Source organism: Bos indicus, chromosome 29 (genome assembly GCF_029378745.1).
Source record: "Bos indicus isolate NIAB-ARS_2022 breed Sahiwal x Tharparkar chromosome 29, NIAB-ARS_B.indTharparkar_mat_pri_1.0, whole genome shotgun sequence".
NCBI classification, from domain to species: domain Eukaryota; kingdom Metazoa; phylum Chordata; class Mammalia; order Artiodactyla; family Bovidae; genus Bos; species Bos indicus.
This window is the reverse complement of record NC_091788.1, coordinates 48,352,982-48,372,062: the sequence shown is the minus strand read 5'-3', so window position 1 is coordinate 48,372,062 and position 19,081 is coordinate 48,352,982. Positions and strand designations below refer to the sequence as shown.

Sequence of the window (19,081 nt, the reverse complement as noted above, 5' to 3'; positions counted from 1 at the left end):
AACCTGGGAGACACCCCGATTTCTAGTTCATCCCAGCGCAGAGCAGGCAGCCTGCAGGCAGCCTGGGCTGCGGTCAGCGAGCCAGGATGTGAGGTCAGGACTGTATCTGTGCCTCAGCCATTATTTATGGAGCCTCTGTTTTTCTCACCTGTAAAATGGGGCTTCGCAAGGCTCAGATTAACCTGGCGTGGGAAGATGCTTCAGCATCTGTGTGGGACCACACATCACTGCTGGTACTTAGAACCATGGATGCACGCTGATCTTCAAGGACCAGTTTCTTCCTGTTCTTAAGCAAAGGTTTCCCGGGCTTGAACCGATGCTCCCAGGCTAGAGCTGTCTTTGCTTTGACTTCTCTGCCCAGTGACGCATACTCTGGAGCCGGCTGAAACCAGCTGGCTGACACGTGCATCTTGTCACCCACTTTTCAGCTGAAGCAGAGTGGTAATGGCATGAGTGTTCATACGACACCTGTGCAGAGCAGTTCCTGCTGACTCACTCTCGGCTCTCACCAGATCATCCTGTCTTCTCAGATGGGGAAACCAAGACTTCCAGAGGTTAACTGACTTGTTCAGAATCTGATAGTAAGTGATCAGCTGGGCTCTGGCAGGGTTCTTTAGAAATTTGGATGGAAGAGTGGATAGGTGGTGTTTGTACAAGTGGTAAGAAGGATGGAGGATGGTAAGTGAGTGGATGGATGGATAGATGGTTGGATTCATGGTTGGTGAATGGGTGGATAGGTGAGTTGATGGATGATGAGATGGATAGCTGGATGGATGCGTGGATAGATGAATGGTTGAAATAGATGCGTGGATGATTGGATGCCTGATGGATGGTTGGATGCATGATGGATGGGGTGGGTGGATGGATGGATAGATGGATGGTTGGATGTGTGATGGATGGGGTGAGTGAATGAATGGATGGATAGGTGAGTTGATGGATGATGGATGGATGGTTGGATGCATGATGGATGGAGTGGGTGGATGGATGGATAGGTGAGTTGATGGATGATGGGTGGATGGATAGAGGGATGGTTGGATGCATGATGGATGGGGTGAGTGGATGGATGGATGAATGGGTGGATGGTTGGATGCGTGGTGGATGGGGTGGGTGGATGGATGGATGAATGGATGGATGGATGAATGGGTGGATGGTTGGATGCGTGATGGATGGGGTGGGTGGATGGATGGATGGGTGAGTTGATGGATGATGGATGGATGGTTGGATGCATGATGGATGGAGTGGGTGGATGGATGGATAGGTGAGTTGATGGATGATGGGTGGATGGATAGAGGGATGGTTGGATGCATGATGGATGGGGTGAGTGGATGGATGGATGAATGGGTGGATGGTTGGATGCGTGATGGATGGGGTGGATGGATGGATGGATGGGTGAGTTGATGGATGATGAGTGGGTGGGTGGGTGGATGGATGGTCAGATGCAAAGGTGATAACTGCTACCGAAGCCGCGGTGACTGAGCTGGTGGGGGCTGGGGCGGCAGGCTCCATCTGTGTTCCCTCACGGATCCTCCCAGGAGCCCCACCCAGCAGACCCCACTCAGCCGTTGCTCAGCGCCATGGCAGCTACATCAGGGGAGATCCAAGCCCTACTTTTGGAGGTTGGGGTGAGGAGGGCCTCTGCACCTGGTTGGGGTGTCCTTTGAGAGCCCCCACCCTCTGTGACCCCAAGCCTCTTCCAAACCCTTGGATCTAGGTGGAGCCGCTCCAGGAGACACTTCCCAAGGAATTGAGTCCCTTTGGTTTCCAGGACTTGGGAACTGGGAGCTGGAGAGGAGAGCCTGGTGATGCTCAGCCCCTCATAGTGAAGGCACTGTCCCCCACCTCCCGTCTCCTGTCTCCTGCCTCCCGTCCCAGCCCCGAGTTAGGCTGAGCTGAGGCAGGTTGAATGGATGGATCCACATCCCACTGGGCAGGCAGGCAGGCCGTCCTCTCCAGAGGGAACTCAGAGTTCTGGCTTTACCCGGGTTCTTGCCCACCGCAGGCAGGGGGCCTAACTTGTCCTTCCTCCCAGCGAGTCAGCCGTCCTGCCAGCTGTCACCTCTGGGCCAGAGGTGGTCACACAACCTGGCCCTTGCAGGTCTCGCTGCTCTGGACTCTGGGGTGTTTGGGATCAGTGATGTCCGTGAGGAGGGAGCCTCCGACCCTCCGGGTGGATCTTCCCATCTGTGTGTTGACCTGTACCTGGCAGAGGGGGAGGAAGTGAGGGGGTGCAGGGCAGCTGCCTGGTGCGAAGTTCACGGGCATCTCTTTCCAGGATGCTGTGATCTCTGTCTGTGACTTCAGCTTGGTCAGAGAAGCCTGGAGTGGGGGGCAAGCAGAGGCGGGGGCATCCCTGGGGACAGACGGCACGCAGACACGGGGCTGCGGCTTGTCACCACACTGTCCTGAGCCCAGGTGAGCACCCGGGAAAGCTCACGCACCTGCCCTCTGCTCCCGTGGTTTGGGGAGAGCTCTGGGCTTTGGGGTCAGCCTGGCAGAGCTGGCGGTCAGTCCTCCTCCCCTGACGAGCATAGATTATGGTGTCAAGCGAGCACGTCACATGTGTACTCATGGGCTCTGCCCGTGCCTAGCTCTCAGTCATGACCTTGAGTGAAAACATAAGCATAATGAAATACAGCACGGTCACGCTTCCGTGAATTCTTGCAAACAAAAAGCAACTTATGTTATTTATCAGGAATGCCGATGTGGGTAAAGCAAAGCCCGAAAGGAATCGAGGGGTTCACATTAAATCCCCAAAGTCAGTGGTCATGTCGTATTCTAGAAGCTTCCCTGCATGCCTGTTTCACACTTTGCAGAAAGCTCAAGGTTCCGTCTGGGGCTCCCAGCCCACGGCATGTGTCGTCTGAATGGAGGAGCGTGGTTGGGGACCCCACCCTTCATGGTGATGAATTTGTGACGCGGGTGGACCCCTCCCGAGACTCAGATGTGGCTCCCCGATGTGGGACTCTGCCCCCAGGGTTGTTAATCCTCCTCCTCCCCATCACAGGTGGGGTGCCCTCTTGGGAGACGCCAGCCGGACGTGAACGCTTTTCCAGGAAGCTTTGTAGCATCCTCTGTAAATCCCTGCCCACATTCATCCACGTGTGTGTGGCTCTTCTAAAGACCGCCCTCTCCCCGGAGGAGAGCTCAGTGTGACTCCTTAAGGTCACCCTGATGAGCGCGTGCTCTCCTCCCCTCCCAGGAGTCAGCCCTGGTCACCCGTCACAAAGACGGGGATGTCATTACAGAAAACACTATGCACGTTTCTCTGGGAGCTGTGCTTCTCTCTCGCTCACTCTCTCTCTCTCTCTCTCCCTCTCGTTCCACCACTGTGCCCAGTTAAGTTAGGCATCCACTCTGTGTCAGGCCTGGAAGTTACCCTGGAAACACACGCTCTTTGTGAAATACTCACATAACACGCATTCAAGTCCCATTTGTGAAATGTCCCCAGGGCAGCTGGGCTGGGCCGCCTGCCCCGCGATGGTGGAACCTTGTGCCAGCGGGTTCTGGGTGATGCCTCGCCCGGCGCGGCTGACACTTACCATGAGACGGGTCAGACGGCAGACACCAGGGCCTGCCTCAGTTGCGGCCCCACTGGAGTCTGTATTGAAAAAGCACATAAAACTGACCGCCGGAGCGTGTCCAGGCGTGCGGTTCAGGGGCATTAAGTACGCTCACATTGTCGCGTACCTGCCCTCTCCACCTGTTCTAGAACTTCTTCCTAAACTGAAACCCGGTCCCCACGGAAGGCTCGCTTCCCAGCCTCTCCCCCACCCCATCCTGTGTATGGATCTGACCACACGGGGTGCCTGTCGTGGTGGAATCGGGCGTCATCTGTCCTTCTGTGACTGGCTTCCTTTAATCAGGCGTCATCTGTCCTTCTGTGACTGGCTTCCTTTAAGCAGGCGTCAGCTGTCCTTCTGTGACTGGCTTCCTTTAAGCAGCGGAACGTCCTCAGGCTCCATATGTTGTCGCCTGTGGCAGAATCTCCCTTTTTAAGTCTGAACAATGTTCCACCATATGGATGGACCACATTCTGGGCATCGGTTCACCCATCAGTGGACACTTGGGTCATCTTTTGAGAATCACGCATGTGAGTGTGCAGATATCTGCCTGAGACCCTGCTTTCACTGCTGGGGTACCTTCCCGGACGTGGGATTGCTGCAATTACCAGTGTCTTTTAACCGCAAATGCGTCTTCAGGTCTCCAGCTCTGTCTAGAGCCCCGGAGCTCCGCTGTGACCGCTCGGGGCTGGATGCTTGTCCTGAACGGACAGGCCGTGGGTCTGCCGCGTCCCTGCTGAATCTCAGGCCGTGACCCCCCCCCCTCTCTCTGTCCCCCCCTTCCCTGCCACAGCCCAGCTTTCCCGCCAGGAGCCAACAAGGACGTGCTGTCTGCCTTTGAGTACCCGGGGCCCAGACGGAAGCTGTACAGCGCGGTGCCTGGGAGGCTCTTCGTCGTCGTCAAGCCATACCAACCCCAGGTCGATGGCGAGATCCCCCTGCACCGTGGCGACAGGGTCAAAGGTCAGTGTCCACTCTGCTTCCGGGGCGGGGTCAGGCTGGGGTGCCTTGGCCTCAGCTGACCTCCAGGGTACTGCTTCTGTGGGGCCCCCTGTGGAGACATGGGATCCTGGGAGGGCGGAACGGGGATTCGAGTGTCCTTACAGTGCTATCTCAGCGACCTGATGTCCATCAGGAGGGTCGGCTCGTGCCCATCTGGCATGGGAGTCCACGGCAGAGATGGCAGGGGAGGAGCAAGCGAGGCGTCGACGGGCAGCTCCTCTCCACTCCCAGGGCTTCAGGAGTGGGTGGTGCGGGGATCGGGCAGAGCACAGGACGGGTTCAAACATGTCTTGGGGCTCCAGGAGGCGCATCAGGAGACTGGTTCAGCCTGGGGGCCTGGGACATTCCACCGTGTGAGACGGAAGGATGCCCAAAGCAGAATCCTGGGAAATGGAGGTGAAAAGCCTCATGCGTGCCAAGTTAGACTCTGTTCCCAGGGTGCTGGGGAGCCGGCGGTGGTTTCCCAGGGAGAGGGGGTGTGGGAGGCCCTGAGGGAGATGGATGTAGTGCAGGCGCGTGCGGGAGGCTGGCGGTGGCCGTAATGGAGCTCTGCTGTCCTGGAGGCCACAGGACGGAGGTGGGGGTGCAGGGGCTGGCCACCTGGGGGTGGCTGAGCTCACCGCGGGAGCAGGAAAGGGCGCACCCACCCCACCCCGTTGTGGAGGACAGGCTTCCAGAAGACGCGTGGCAGGCAGCAGCCTGTGCCCCTTGTGGGCTCAGTCGGTCAAGTTCAACCCATCTGGCCTTGACTAGGTGGTGACCTGCTTCCTCCTCCCCCCGGTGCAGTAACCTGGCCAACATCACCTGGATTTATACGTTTCCGAGGACAGCTGGAGCCCTGTTCTCCCTCTCAGCTCCTTCTGCTGGTCCAGATGCATGCAAACTTGACCATCTGGTGGCATCAGCAAGTCCCAGGGGCTCTGTTCATTTCATTCCCATCGTTTTTTTTTAACCTCAGGTCATTTCTGTTGGTCTGTTTTCAAGTTCACTTGCTCTTTCCTTCGAAACCTCCTCTTCTCTGTTAAGTCCATCTTGTGAATTTTTCATTCGGAAATAATGTGTTTAAACTCTAGGGTTTCCATGTGTATTTTTTTATATAGTTTCTGTCTATCTGCTAAGCCTTCCTGTTGCTCTGTTGAGATTTTCACTCCTTTGGAAGCACGTGGTGTTTAACCCACCCAGCGTGGGTGGGTGTCATCGTCCCTCTGAAATCCCCATCTGTCGTCTCTCCATGAGGGTCAGGCAGGCTCGCTGGCTTTTCTCTCCTCCGGGACATGGGCCCCATCCCCTAGGGCATTTGTGTCCGGTAATCTTCTGTTGTGTTCTGGGCATCAGGGTGTTAAGTTGTGATGATGGTGGCTTCAGTTCCTTCTCCTTCTTTCATTTTGGAGGGTTGCCTGGGTGACAGCTCAGGTCCCCAACTTGAGCTGAGCTGCTCTGCATCTGTTCAGAGATGTGGGGGTGCTGAGCTTGCCAGGCCCTCTCTGGCTCTTTCCCTTGTGGGGACACCTCCACTCGTTTCCAGTTGGCTGCTTTCCTGGCTTCCTCATTCTGGTTCGGCAGCCGACTCAGAACGCGGGTTTCTCCTCACGTGCCCCCCGACAGCCCTGCCCTGGGGACCGCCCTGAGCCCCCACAAGCCGTACAGAAAGGTCTTCTTTGTCCAGCTCCCCTCCCCTTTCTCCTTAGCGAGCATGCTTCCCACCAGGCCCATCTACTTCTATCCACGTTCTGTGGTAAAGAACCCGCCTGCCTGTGCAGGAGACCGGGGTTCGATCCCTGGGTCGGGAAGACCCCCTGGAGGAGGAAACGGCAGCCCACTCCAGCACTCTTGCCTGGAGAATCCCCTGCACAGAGGAGCCTGGTGGCCTACAGTCCATGGGGTTGCAAAGAGCTGTACACAGCCGAGCGCACACACACGCACATGCACGCACAGGGTTTACGGCTGCCTCCGAGGGTGGGGTCCAGGGGGCCTTTGAGCATTGGAAGTCCCTAATTGCCTCTACATAGTTTAATATGATATTTTTGCTAACTTTTAAAGTATAAGCATTTAAATTACATGACCTGCAAAGTGGAATTTTAATACCAGAGCCCATTGTGGGGAAGACTTTTTTCCCCCTGCATGTGGACTAATTTTCAGTTGACCCTGAGACAGCCCCCCATCTGGCCAGCTCACCACCCGCCCACAGGGCACAGGCTTTGTTAAGTGGTTGGCTGGTGCCCAAGGCGGTGCATGCCTGCGGCTTCGTGCCGAGTGCAGACGGAAGGCGGCTAAAAAGCCCTTGCTGAGCGTGTGGCCATCCCTGGACAAGAGCTTCCTGATGCGGCGGCGTTAATTCAGAAAGCTGTTACTGCCCGGGGAAGCAAGGGGGGCGGCGTCTCTCTCACTGCTCCCCAACTTGCAAGCCAAGGGAGGGGCGGGTGTGGAAAGTGCCCAAGAACTCCCTTCCCAGCAGAGCTGGCGGGCCACGGGCCACGGGCCACCGGGAGCCGGAGACGCCCAGGTCCCGCGGGCCCTCCTGCAGCTCTCACAGGGGGTCTGTCTGCTGCGGCCGTGACCCCCCTGCCCTCCTCCCAGGAGGAAGGCAGGCAGCGATCCCTGGGCAGGAGAGCCACCTCTAGGGGCAGCCACCGTTCCGAGGAAGCTGGGAAGGTCAGGCCGCTGGGGCTCACTGCGCTGAGCAGCTGTTGCCTGCTGACCCTTGGGTGGTGGCGATGCTAAAAATAACCACATCTCTTCCTAGAGGGGTGACCCCTGAATCTGCAGAGTCAGCTGCCCGGGGGGTGGGGGTCTGGTGGCTCGTGAAGGTGAAGCGGGCCCGAAAGGGTTGCTCTGTCTGCATACACCCCCTCAGCCGGGGCCCCCAGATACAGAGCACTGGGTCTCCTGGCCCCGCCCAGCTCTGAAACCAGCTAGCCTGCAGCCCTAGGCTTTCACCCCCCATGGGTCCATCCGTCCCCCTCGCTGTCCCCTCAGGCCCAGGGGGCCGACCTGCAGCAGGCTGGCTTGGGAAGGGCCTGGGGAGCCCTCCCAGGGACCCAGGGGCCGCTCACTTCATGTCTGGGGACCGTGTGTCCTTGTCCCCGTGTCGGAGGTGATGACAGAGGAGATGCTGGTGGAGACTTGTCGGCGCCTGCTGTTCGTCAGGCTCACCACTTCCGGGACAGCTCACGTTTTTCGTGTAAACCTGCCAGCAGATGCGGGCCGCAGGCATCGGCTCCCATCGTGTGAGCAGCACAAGCCGCCCTAACACCAGTCCCCACACCGGGCAGACTAAGCCTTGGGATTTACTGTCTCCAGTTCCGGGTGCGGGTGGCAGGCGGTGGGCCCTGGGGGTCCTGCTGACCCCCTGCAGCTTTCATTATTCACATCTTTTCTGCTCAGCCCTAGGAGGCGGGTCTTAATGTTCCCAGTGGACACTGAGCCCGTGCCCCTGGGAGAGTGCACCCCAACATCTCTCTGAATTGAGGGGTGCCTGGGCACAGGGCACTGTCCTGCTCCTCCTGGTGATGGTGGCCTGAAGTTCTGGGTGGTGTAGATGTCCATGCCTATCTGGGGCTGGGTGCAGAATGTGGGCAGGCCTGGGGCTCAGCTTTCTCAACCCAGAGGCCGGCCCCTCCCCTCAGTCGGGTCCTTCCTTGGTGACCAGGAAGGGTGGGCTGGGGTGGGGGTGGGGGCCTGTTAACTTTGCCAGCCTAATCCAGTGTGGGTGGTTATTATTGTTTTTCTGTTTACAAGGGAGGGTGCATGTCTTTGGGGGACAGGGCTTGGCCTGCAGGCAGCTTTTGGGGCAGAGGCTCCCCTGGCACCTTCTCCAGCCAGTTTGTTTCGGCCTCCAGGAGCTGGCTGACCTGTAAAGGACAGTGAAGACTGTTGCTTCTCAGGTGTGACGTGTTGACTTTTCAGTGACTTAGAACTAGAATTCATGCGTGAACTCAACCCAGCTCCCTCTTCGCTGTAACAGGGGCACCTGGCCTGGAGAGTCATTAAGCCCCTCCCCAGGATGTGGGTGGACAGACAGCCCAGAGTGCAGGCCCACGGTGAGGCCAGATGAGCCAGCAGACCCGGCTCCTGGACTCACTGAGGGACAGAAGTGAGTCCCTCCCTTAACACACAGCCTGGTCCAGACGGGACCCCATACACATCCCCTCCCTGCCTCCTGCCCCAGGAAAGAGGACCCCCAGCTACCATTGCTGAACCAGACACCCAGGAGCAACCTGGGCCCTTTCTCCCTCCCTCACTCACAGACTGTGGCTCCTCTGCCCCCTGAGGTCACTGGAAAGGGTCCCCGAGCGGACCGCATCCTCCCACCCATCTCCCCGCTCTCAAGTCAGCTGTCCACGGCCGGTCATTCTCTTTGCAATTTTGTACTAACAGTCACACCCAGAAGCGTGTTCTCGATACAGATCCTAGGTGGGTCTGGGTGTGTCATCGCTGGAGGGGGCCGGGGGCCGGAGGCAGGCGGAGGCAGTGACGGCCGGAGGTTCCTGCTGTGAGGTTAGCGTGTCCTTTTCACACCTGGGGCCGCTCTGAGCTGAGGAGCGTTTTCCTGCTCTGATAAGTGGAGAAAGCGAGGCAGGTGTTCCAGGAGCTGCCCGGTGTCTCCCTGGACAGCCCCTCCTCCTCCAGACCCTCTACGACAGCACAGGGGCCTGCTCACAGCTGCCAAGAAGTAGGATGGGTGGGCACTGGCCAGACAGCGCCCTGCGGTAGGCCCCTGTCCCCCGCCGGCCATCTGGGGCAGCGCTCCGAGATGACCCTCTCTCGTCCAAGCTGGGCCCCCGTGGTGTACGTCAGCCAGGCTGCACAGAGTGTGAGACCAGCACTGAATTTTGGAGAAAGTGGTCTGAGGGATTGCCGTCATCCTGGTCAGCAGGGGGCTTGCCCGTCTCATTTGTTCAGGCCATTTCTTCGAATTATCAGGCAAGGACTTTTAAGACTGATGTTCTCTGTGCTGTGCCTTCAAAATTCATGGGTCTAGGCATCCTTTATCTGGTCTCAGAGATTAAGATGAGGTCTGTGGTTATGGTCCCTCCTCCACAGCCTTGGTGCCTGGGGCTCCCGGGTAATTTACAGAAGCTTCAGACGTGCAGAGATTGTACTGACCTCCTGAGGCACAGCTGTGCTCTGAGGGAGCCGGGGTGTTGTGGGGGGCGGGGAGCGCCCCCAGCCCAGCATCACAGGCCTAAGAGACAAAGACCCTCCCCACCCTCACCACCGAGCTCTTATCCCTGACAACCCAAACATTTGTCCAGGCGATGCCTGGCCCTCTCGTCTTAGGATTTGCATTGCTCACCGATGCTTTAAAAACAAATACGCTTCGTCCTCGTCCGAGGCCCTTGCGCACCCAGCGCTGAGCCAGGGACGGGGAGCCCAGCGTTCTCAGCCCTGCAGGCAGAGCAGCTGTGTCTGTCCCGCTGCCCTTGTCCTGTTTTCACTGTGCACCGTGGCTCCCTGCTGCGCACCAGTCAGTCAGTTCAGTCGCTCAGTCGTGTCCGACTCTTTGCGACCCCATGGGCTGCAGCACGCCGGGCCTCCCTGTCCATCACCAACTCCCGGAGGTTGCTCAAACTCATGTCCGTCAAGTCGGTGATGCCATCCAACCATCTCATCCTCTGTCGTCCCCTTCTCCTCCTGCCTTCAGTCTTTCCCAGCATCAGGGTCTTTTCTAATGAGTTGGCTCTTCACATCAGGTGGTCAAAGTGTTGGAGTTTCAGCTTCAGCATCAGTCTTTCCGTTGGATGTTCAGGACTTGTATATTGTCCCCTGCTGCTTGTAGCACCAACATAATCCATAGGTTCTTCATTAATAAGCCAGCTGAAGGCCCGGGGCCGCCCGTGTGGGGCATCGGCCAGCCCGCTTCAAGTCCAGGCGGTGTCTTGTAGCTGCCAGGCAGGCTGCTTCTCCGTCTCCTGCTGTGAAATCTGTTTCATCAAACTAACTTAGGGCATCCTGTGAGCCTGGACTCTTGTTCCCCCACCCCCAGCTCGGGACCTCATGGTTCCTTCTCTTCATCGGGGTGGCCTGTCCCCCGACTCTGACACTTGTAATAACTGATGATGAGGACTTGGAGGCCCCCAACCTCCCATCTCAACTGGGACCCAAGGGACAGGACACGGGCCATATGCCTGGTGCTGCAAGATACGAGGATGCCGGGATGCCCCGTGCTTGCATCCTCGCACCCGGGCCTAACAGGCAGAGGGGCTCAGAGGCTCCGCATTGCCCCTTCCGAGGGACGCTTTGCCAGGCCCCTGGTCCCCCACTGAAGGGGGCGTGGTCAGCCGGCAAATGGACCAGAGCCGCTCGCCCTTCGCGGCCTCATCCCCAAGCCCCGCCCACTAACCCCGCCCCTTTCCGTGTGCAGTTCTGAGCATCGGCGAAGGCGGCTTCTGGGAAGGCAGCGCCCGCGGCCACATCGGATGGTTCCCGGCAGAGTGTGTGGAGGAGGTCCACTGCAAGCCCCGGGACAGCCAGGCAGGTAAGCGGACCCCGCCCTCGTGGTCCACCTCTCCCGGGCCTGGGGTCGGCGTCGTTGGCGAGGTCCAGTGCGCGGCAGGTACTGGCAGGAGGATATCTCTGATCCTCTGAGCGGTGGACGCCATCCCGCCTGCTTTTGTTCGAACCAGAAACCAGTGCGGCGGGGAAGAGCAGCCTGGAAGCTTGTAGTTAAACGCGGCTCACTGCACTTGCCAGGAAACTTGGACCCTGCGTTCGAGCCATTGGAAAAAGGCTTCGAGGGTTGATTAAATGCTTGAAACTATTCTATCGATCTCGCGCCAACTTTCATAACAGGCAGCTTTGCATTTCCCACCGGCTTCTGCCAGGCCCTCCCTGAGGACTTGAGGTTTGATGTCTCAATGAAAACTGCTAGAAAGAGGTCGGTGCTCATGGAAGCAAGTCATTCCAGCCCCTCCCCAAATTTCCAGGTACAGCTCTGACACCCGCCCTGAATGTGGTTGCCGAAAGAATGAGTGGATTAAAATGTTATGAGGATTCCACTTATGTAAAAGGGTGCTGAGAAAAAACGGATGAGCTGGAGCCACGCAGAGCAGAGGTTTCTTGTAAGAGCCTGGTCAACACGTGCCCTGGCCACTTCTGGTAGAATCCCAGTCTTGGGACACGCATGGCAGGAGTAGCCACGTTTGCTTTGCAGCCAGTAGCTTTTCTGCGTCCGTGGGCAGTCTGGTGGCCCTGACCCATTCGAGGTTCCCAGTCCAGCTCTAGCTGGGCCAGCCTGACCGGGAAATTAGCTATCCTGAACAGGCGAGCCCGGAAAAGCGGGCTGTGTCTCCGGTCTGCAGACATGGAGGGCGCCCAGCTGGTTCCCTTTCTGAGAATGGGATTCTATGAGCGTGTCGGTCTGTACTAAGCTTCCCACAGTCCTGCTTAGGTTAAACCCAGACGGGGACGGTCACCTTTGCCATCTTGTAGGGGTGTCGAGGTAAGAACTATCACTCACTCCACCCTGAAAGGGAAGACTGGTCGTGCTGGGCTAGGTGGACCGGTGGTCAGCAGGCAGATGGGAGCGTGTTTTCATAGGCTTGGTGATGATATTCTGAGCCCCTGGTACAGGCTGGACTTCCTGACCCTTCCAGTGCCCAGCACCCGCTGGCTCACACGTGTGCCCTCCTGTGAGCAGCTACCCGGCCTCTCTGGTCTGGGAAGGGCAAGACCGTGGCCCGTGAGCTTGATCTGCTTTTCCAGGTTGCTGGACACCTCACCCCTCCCCTCCTGACCGGGAGGAAATCCGGCCCTCCCTCTCTCTCCAAGTTAACAGCTTCAGCGCCACTGGTCTCCTGCCCAGATGCTTCCACTGGAAGACTCAGGCGTGTTGGTGCTTGGTATTGCTGGCAATTTCACACCTGGACAGAAGAGCCCAGAGTGACCATTTGAGGGTCATTTGGGCCTTCCTGCTCCCTGCGTCCTCCAGAAAATACCAGCTTCCTGGAGGGAGGGTGGGTTGTTGTTCAGTCGCTCAGTCGTCTCCAGCTGTTTGTGACCCCATGGACAGCGAGCGGCATGCCAGGCTCCCCTGTCCTTCACTATCTCCCCAACATTGCTCAGCTTTATGTTCGTAGAGTCAGTGATGCCATCCAACCATCTCATCCTCTGTTGCCCCCTTCTCCTCCTGCCCTCAGTCTTTCCCAGCATCAAGGTTTTTTCCAGTGAGTCAGCTCTTTGCATCAGGTAGCCAAAGTACTGGAGCTCCAGCTTCAGCATCAGTCCTTCCAGTCCATGCTATATGTGGATAACCACGAGAGTGTGTGATCCACACTGTGGTTAAGGATCTTAGGAGCTGGACATTTTTTCCACGAACGTGGTGGCTTCAAACACATGTGTGATATCCTGTGGTTCTGGAGGTCAGGAGTGCAGTGGAGGGGAGGGTGGTCTCGTGGTGGTGTCAGCTGGGCTGTGTTGCTTTGTGAGACCTTTAGGGGACAGTCCATTTACTTGCCTTTTCCAGGTTCTGGAGGCCACCGCACCCCTTGACTGGTGGTCCCTCCTCCATCCTCAAACCCCCCAGTTATGGGCCAGGCCTCAGGCTGTTCATCTCTGGCCCTCTCTTTGCCCCCTTTCCTCCACTTTTAAGAACTCAGAGGAGCCTGGTGGGCTGCTGTCCACGAGGTTGCAGAGAGTCAGACATGACTGAGTGACTTTCACTTTTCACTTCACTTTGGGTGGGGGAGTCCAGAGTGGCTCCTGTTGGGTTCTCGTTGCCTTAGGCTTTCTGAGATTGCGACCCAGCACCATCTTTTATAAAGGTGATGACTTACACGCAGTAAAAATGCCCATGTGGTAGTAGAGTTCAGTGCGTTTGGACAAATGTGTACACCTGTGTCTCCAACTGCAATCAAGAAAACATGTCCATCTCCCCAAAACAGTCTCTCTGGCTGCTTTCCCGTCACCTACCTGCCAACCAGAGGCAACCCTGGTTCTGATTCTTTCACTGAACCAAACTTGAGTCCACTCACCCAACATGCAGTACAGCTGACCTGCTGACACCGGGTTGTGGTGAGGGAAAATGCAGCGTTTATTGCAAGGCATCACAAAGCAAGGAGAACGGGCAGCTCAAGTTCAAAAGCCCCAGGTGTGAGGGAGAGGGTTGTGGGGGGCGTGGTCAGCTCACGTGCAGCTCTCTGATTGGTTGGTGGTGAGGGAACAGTATGATGTTTCTGGAATTTCAACCATCAACTTTATGGCTTCATTCACTCCAGGGTCTGTGTGCTTGTAGGCAACATGCAGTTAAGTTCTTCCTCCTGGTGGGGGTTTGAGTATCTGCAAAACAGCTCAAGAATGTGGCTCAGAATATCATCTATAGCCCTTGAGGAGGAACTGAAAGTCCTTGACTTTGTTTTATGGCAAAACTATTATTATTCCGTCTGGCTTGACTGTTTCCCTTTGGTTTTGTATTTATCTGATTAAATTTGCACTTTGGAACTTGGGGAAGGCCTGGGAAGCTAAAGCTTTTCTACACACAAGAGGCAGGGTACATGAGGGATGGGAGGGGGTGTCTGTGTCCAGGAAGTCCCCACGGGGTCCTCAGTTTTAGCCACCGGAGATCAGTGTAGCCTGCGGTTGTTTCAGAGCTGGAACTTACAGCACGTACTCCTGAGCCCGGCGCGTTTCCCGCTGCTGAATGCCACTGCAGGGGTGTAAGTCAGGGCTCTGTGAACGTTGTTTTCAGTGAGTGTTCGTTGTATATTTATGCCCCAGGATGTTCACGCGTGCTCCTGGTAATGGACGTTTGGGTTGCTTCTCAATCTGGGCTCGTGACTGAAGATGCTACGCACATTTTTGTACAAGTCTTTCTCCAGATGTCTTTTCCTTTCTCTTGGGGAAGCACCTAGGGCCACAGATAGGAGTGTGTTTAATTTTATAAGAGACTGCCAAACAGTTGTCCAAACTACTGTCCATCTTGTACTCCAGCCGGCCGTGTGTGAGCGTTCTGGTGGCTCCACTTCTCAGCAACATTTGGTAATATCAGTCTAATTTCAGCCATTCAGATGGGTGTGGAGAATATCTTACTGTAGGTATAAGTTGCATTGTGCTGATGACTAATGTTATTAAACACCACACAGGTCCATATAGTCAAAGTTATGATTTTTCCAGTAGTTATATATGGATGTGAGAGTTGGACCATAAAGAAGGCTGAGCAATGAAAAATTGATGCTTTCAAATTGTGGTGTTGGAGAAGACTCTTGAGAGTCCCTTGGACTGCCAGGAAATCAAACCAGTCAATCCTGAAGGAAATTAGCCCTAAGTATTCACTGGAAGGACTGATGCTGAAGCTCCAATACTTTGGTCATCTGTTGAAAAGAGCCAACTTGTTGGAAAAGACCCTGATGCTGGGAAAGATTGAAGGCAAAAGGAGAAGGGGGCGGCAGAGGATGAGACGGTTAGATAGCGTCACCGAATCAATGGACATAAATTTGAGCAAACTCTCGGGGATAGTGGAGGACAGAAGAGGCTGCAGGAATGGTGTGCTGCAGTCCATGGGGTCACAGAGTCGGACACGACTTAGTAACTGAGCAACATGTGCTTACTTACCTTACTTATAGCTTCTCTTGCAAAGTATCAGTTCAAGCGTTCTGTCCATTTTTAACTGGGCTCTTTATCTTGCCATCACCAGCTTAGAGGAGCCCTCTACAGATGCCGGTATCACTCTTTGATCAGGTATCTGTTGCAAAGACTTTTCACAGTCTGTGACAGCGTTTTCATTTTCTGTGTCTGTTAACAAGTGGAAAGGTCTTTAAAATTTTAAATGAAGTCCAATTTCTCCATTCTTTGCTTTCACAATTAGCACTTTTTATAGCTCCTGTTTTTTAATGTTGAAAATTATGTTGAGTATACATAGAATCCAGAAGACGGGAGAAGATATTTTTTAAATGTTTCCATGCAGCAAGCTGCTTCTGCACAGAGTTGGCTGGCTCGAGCCCTGAGAAGCTGTCTCTTTGGTGTGGGACCACTTTTATATCAGTGTTCGCTGGTGGTTCAGTGGTAAAGAACCAGCCTGCCGATGCAGGAGATGCGGGTTGGGAAGAAACAGCAAACTGCTCCTATATTCTTGCCTGGGAAATCCCATGGACAGAGGAGCCTGGTGGGCTAGAGTCCATGGGGTCACAAAGAGTCAGACATGACTGAGTGACTGAATAGCAACACAGGCCCCAGCCCTGCCCTGGGCTCACCCCAAACTTTCAGTTGCCATCTTCAAGCCTCCTCAAGTTTGAGGGCGGGATGGTGAGCGGACGTGGAGTCCAGCACCCCGGCCCAGGTGCCCCCGGAGTCTGTCCTGGCACAGAAGCCCCCTCGTGCAGCAGCATGCCCTGAGGTCCTCCCTGCTGCCCCATCAGGCCCACAGCCTGGGACCACCCTGGGATCTGGGCTGAGCTGGGCAGATGCAATCTGGGCTGAGCCGGGTGGAAACCTTCTGTGTGCTGGCCGTTTTCTTTTCCAGGCAGCTCACCTCAGCCTGGTCCTCGGCGCCCTGGGGTCAGTCCTCCTCGGTCCTTGTCCAGCAGAGAGGTGTTGATAGGAGACTGAGTCTTCCTGTCTCCTCGGCAAACATCCCAGGCCTGGCCCTGGTTAGGTTGACTTGGGTCATCCGTAGTCCCCCACCCCGGAATCAGTCACTGCGGCTGGGGGGGTGGGTGTGATCGCGTGCCAGGCCTGGGCAGAGCTGGGGGCGGGGGGCGTGCCCGGGCCAGTTGTGTGCTCCACCAGCCAAGGGGCTCCGCGTGCTCAGCCACAGCCACCCTTTCAGCTAGAGGCCAGAGCCTCTGGGCTCTCTGTCCGGGAGGGGAGGCCATGCCGTGACCCACCTTCCCCCTGGGAGACGAGGCGGGAGCTGTCACGTCTCCCAGCGGCTCTGGGTGCGGCCATGGGGGCAGGGCCCAGCGCAGTCCCACTTAAACAGACGTCCCGTTAGTCACGGAGCGTGCGAACCGTCTGCAGCACGCCACAGTGGGCATGGTCGGCTCCAAAATAGAATGTTTTTGTTATATTTAGAACATTTAAAAATATAGGCAAATGACTCTATTAGCACAACTGTAATCCAAAATATTAATAAGCAACGAGAGAGCCGGCTTCCAGTCACTAGCTGTTCCCTAACGGAGAATGAAACCGACACGGGGACTCATTGTCCTGGCTGCTAATGAGCGTGTTTTTGTTAAACAACCGTGGCAGGAGCACACAGCCTCCCCGCCCCCCACCGCCCTCCTTCTTTTACGCCATTTTATTAAAATACGCTTGGAGCCTCGCCGCCTGGGTGTGTGCGCCTTGACTCCAGGCAGCTGCTCTGTGTTTTAAATACCGGTTTACACGCTCGGGCTTGCCCCCGAAATAGAGCTCTGCCAGGTCTGTCTGCTTCTATCAGGAGGATTCAGTCCTTGGTGTCACCCTGGGACCCAGGCCCTCTCCCCTCCCCGTGGCGGTGGTGGCCGGCCCTTGGTTACTGTGGCAACCTGCCGATGCGGGTACCAGCCCTGCCCTCCTCCATGGCCCCTCCTGGCACCACAGGATGTGGCGTCTCCAGCTCTGTCCACAGTCCCCTCAGCCTCCTTGCACAGTGGTGTTCCCTACTGGCCAGGCTTCTGGGTTGGAGGGCAGGGGTCTCAGCCGGGGTGGGTGACAACTCTTGCTCCCACCCTGGGCCTCCTGTGTGGATGGCAGTGGGCAGAGAAGGGCTGCTGTGACAACGTGCCGCAGACCAAGGGGGCTTAAACGGCAGCTGTGTATCTTCCTGAGTTCTGGAGGCGGGACGCGAGGGCCAGGTGCGGGCAGGGTGGGCTCCTCCCGAGGCTTCTCTCCTCAGCCAGCCGGCGGCCGTCTTCTCCCCATGTCCTCACGTGGCCTTCATGCCGGCACATCCCTGGTGTTGCCCCTCTTCTCGCAAGCACACCGATTCTGTTGGCTGAGGGTCCACGGTTATGACCTCATTTAACTCTAATTATCTCCTTAAAGACTCTGTTTCCAAATGCAGTCATATTGAGGATCAGGGCTTCGACCTGTGAGTCTGGGGACACCGTTCAGTCTGTGATTATGGTAAAGACTGGTATTCACAAGCTGTGCTCTGCTCCGCATGGAGCTCTATACAGACACCTTCCCTACTCCCCTTCTTGCTGTACAAACCCATCCCCGTGGGGCCGTTCCATTATCTGAGTTTCAAGGGCAGCAACTGTGCTGTCTTGTCTTGAGACTGTTACCTGCCCAGGCTGCGAGCTGACCCACCAGCATTTGGAAATCTCTCAGGGCAGCAGCAGCAGGGCCAGGCCCAGGGCCGTCCTGTGCTCTGGGGCAGATATAATCTGTGTACTTGGTGCCAGCCAAGGGGATGGAAGGAGTGGGCCTGTGAGTTAGTTTGTAAATATGATTTGTAAGGTGAGTTGACCGAAGTGTGTTACCCTTCCATGAGGGCAAAGAACCAGGAGGATACAAGTAGTTCATAGTGGCATTACCCATACAGGACGTGGGGTCTGAAATGGACCAAGTGCTGAGAAAGTGCTTCTGGGATGGATGAGAAGATGAGGGAGGGGCAGTAGATGGACAGGTGGGTGAAAGTTTGAGTGGATGGATGGATGGGTGGATGGACATGTGGGTGAAGGTTTGGGGGGTCGGGTGGATGGGTGAATGGCTGGCTGGATGGGTGGGTAGGTGGACGGGTGGATGAGTGGATGGATTGATAGATGAACAGATGGACGGGTGGATGCGTGCAGAAATTGGATGGATGGGTGAATGGACACGTGGGTGAGGGTTTGGGTGGGTGAGTGGATGGATGGGTGGGTAGGTGGATGGGTGGATGAATGGATGGATTGGTGGATGAACAGATGGATGGGTGGATGTGTGGAGAGATTCGATGGATGGGTGAATGGACATGTGGGTGAGGGTTTGGGTGGTTGGGTGAATGGATGGAGAGATGGATGGATGGGTGGGTGTGTGAATGGAGTGGTGGATGGGTGGATGTGTGGAGAGATTGGATGGATGGATGGGTGAATGGTCACGTGGGTGAAGATTTGGGTGGGTGGGTGGATGGGTGGATGAATGGATGGATTGGTGGATGAACAGATGGATGGGTGGATGTGTGGAGAGATTGGATGGATGGATTGATGGGTGGGTGGGTGGATATGTGGATGGATTGATGGATGGATGGGAGGATGGTAGACTTTGCATAAGGATGGTATCGATCCATTCTCCCTCTCATACACAGTTCATCTCAGTTCCACTGATGGAACTTCTCTCACTTTAAACCTCTCCGTCTCTACGGGATGAGATCTCTTTAAAACCATCGAGTTTGTGGACCACAGGGAAGGTGGTGAGCTACTCTAAGATTTGAGGAAGTACCAGCGCTCCAGGCCATGGTGTCTTCTAGTCTGGCTCCTGGAGATTGTTCAGGGAGCAGTCCCTTCAACGGACCCAAAGTCAGTGATCTCTGTCTCTGCCTGCCCTGCCTCACCCCAAATACAGGGAGCTGGACCCTCCTCCCCCTGCAGAGCTGGCAGAATGGCACTGGGGCTTGGGCACCC

The 19,081-nt window shown here is 56.2% G+C and overlaps 1 protein-coding gene across 2 annotated transcripts in view; it reads left to right on the top strand.

Annotated features, from left to right (window-relative positions):
* Window positions 1-19,081, top strand: part of SHANK2 (SH3 and multiple ankyrin repeat domains 2) — a 561,657-nt gene that overhangs the window by 271,168 nt on the left and 271,408 nt on the right. For both annotated transcript variants that reach the window (XM_070782471.1, XM_070782472.1), the window contains 2 exons: window positions 4,354-4,523; window positions 10,927-11,040. In XM_070782471.1, coding sequence (XP_070638572.1) covers window positions 4,354-4,523; window positions 10,927-11,040 — 284 coding nt within the window. The remainder of the gene's footprint in view (window positions 1-4,353; window positions 4,524-10,926; window positions 11,041-19,081) is intronic.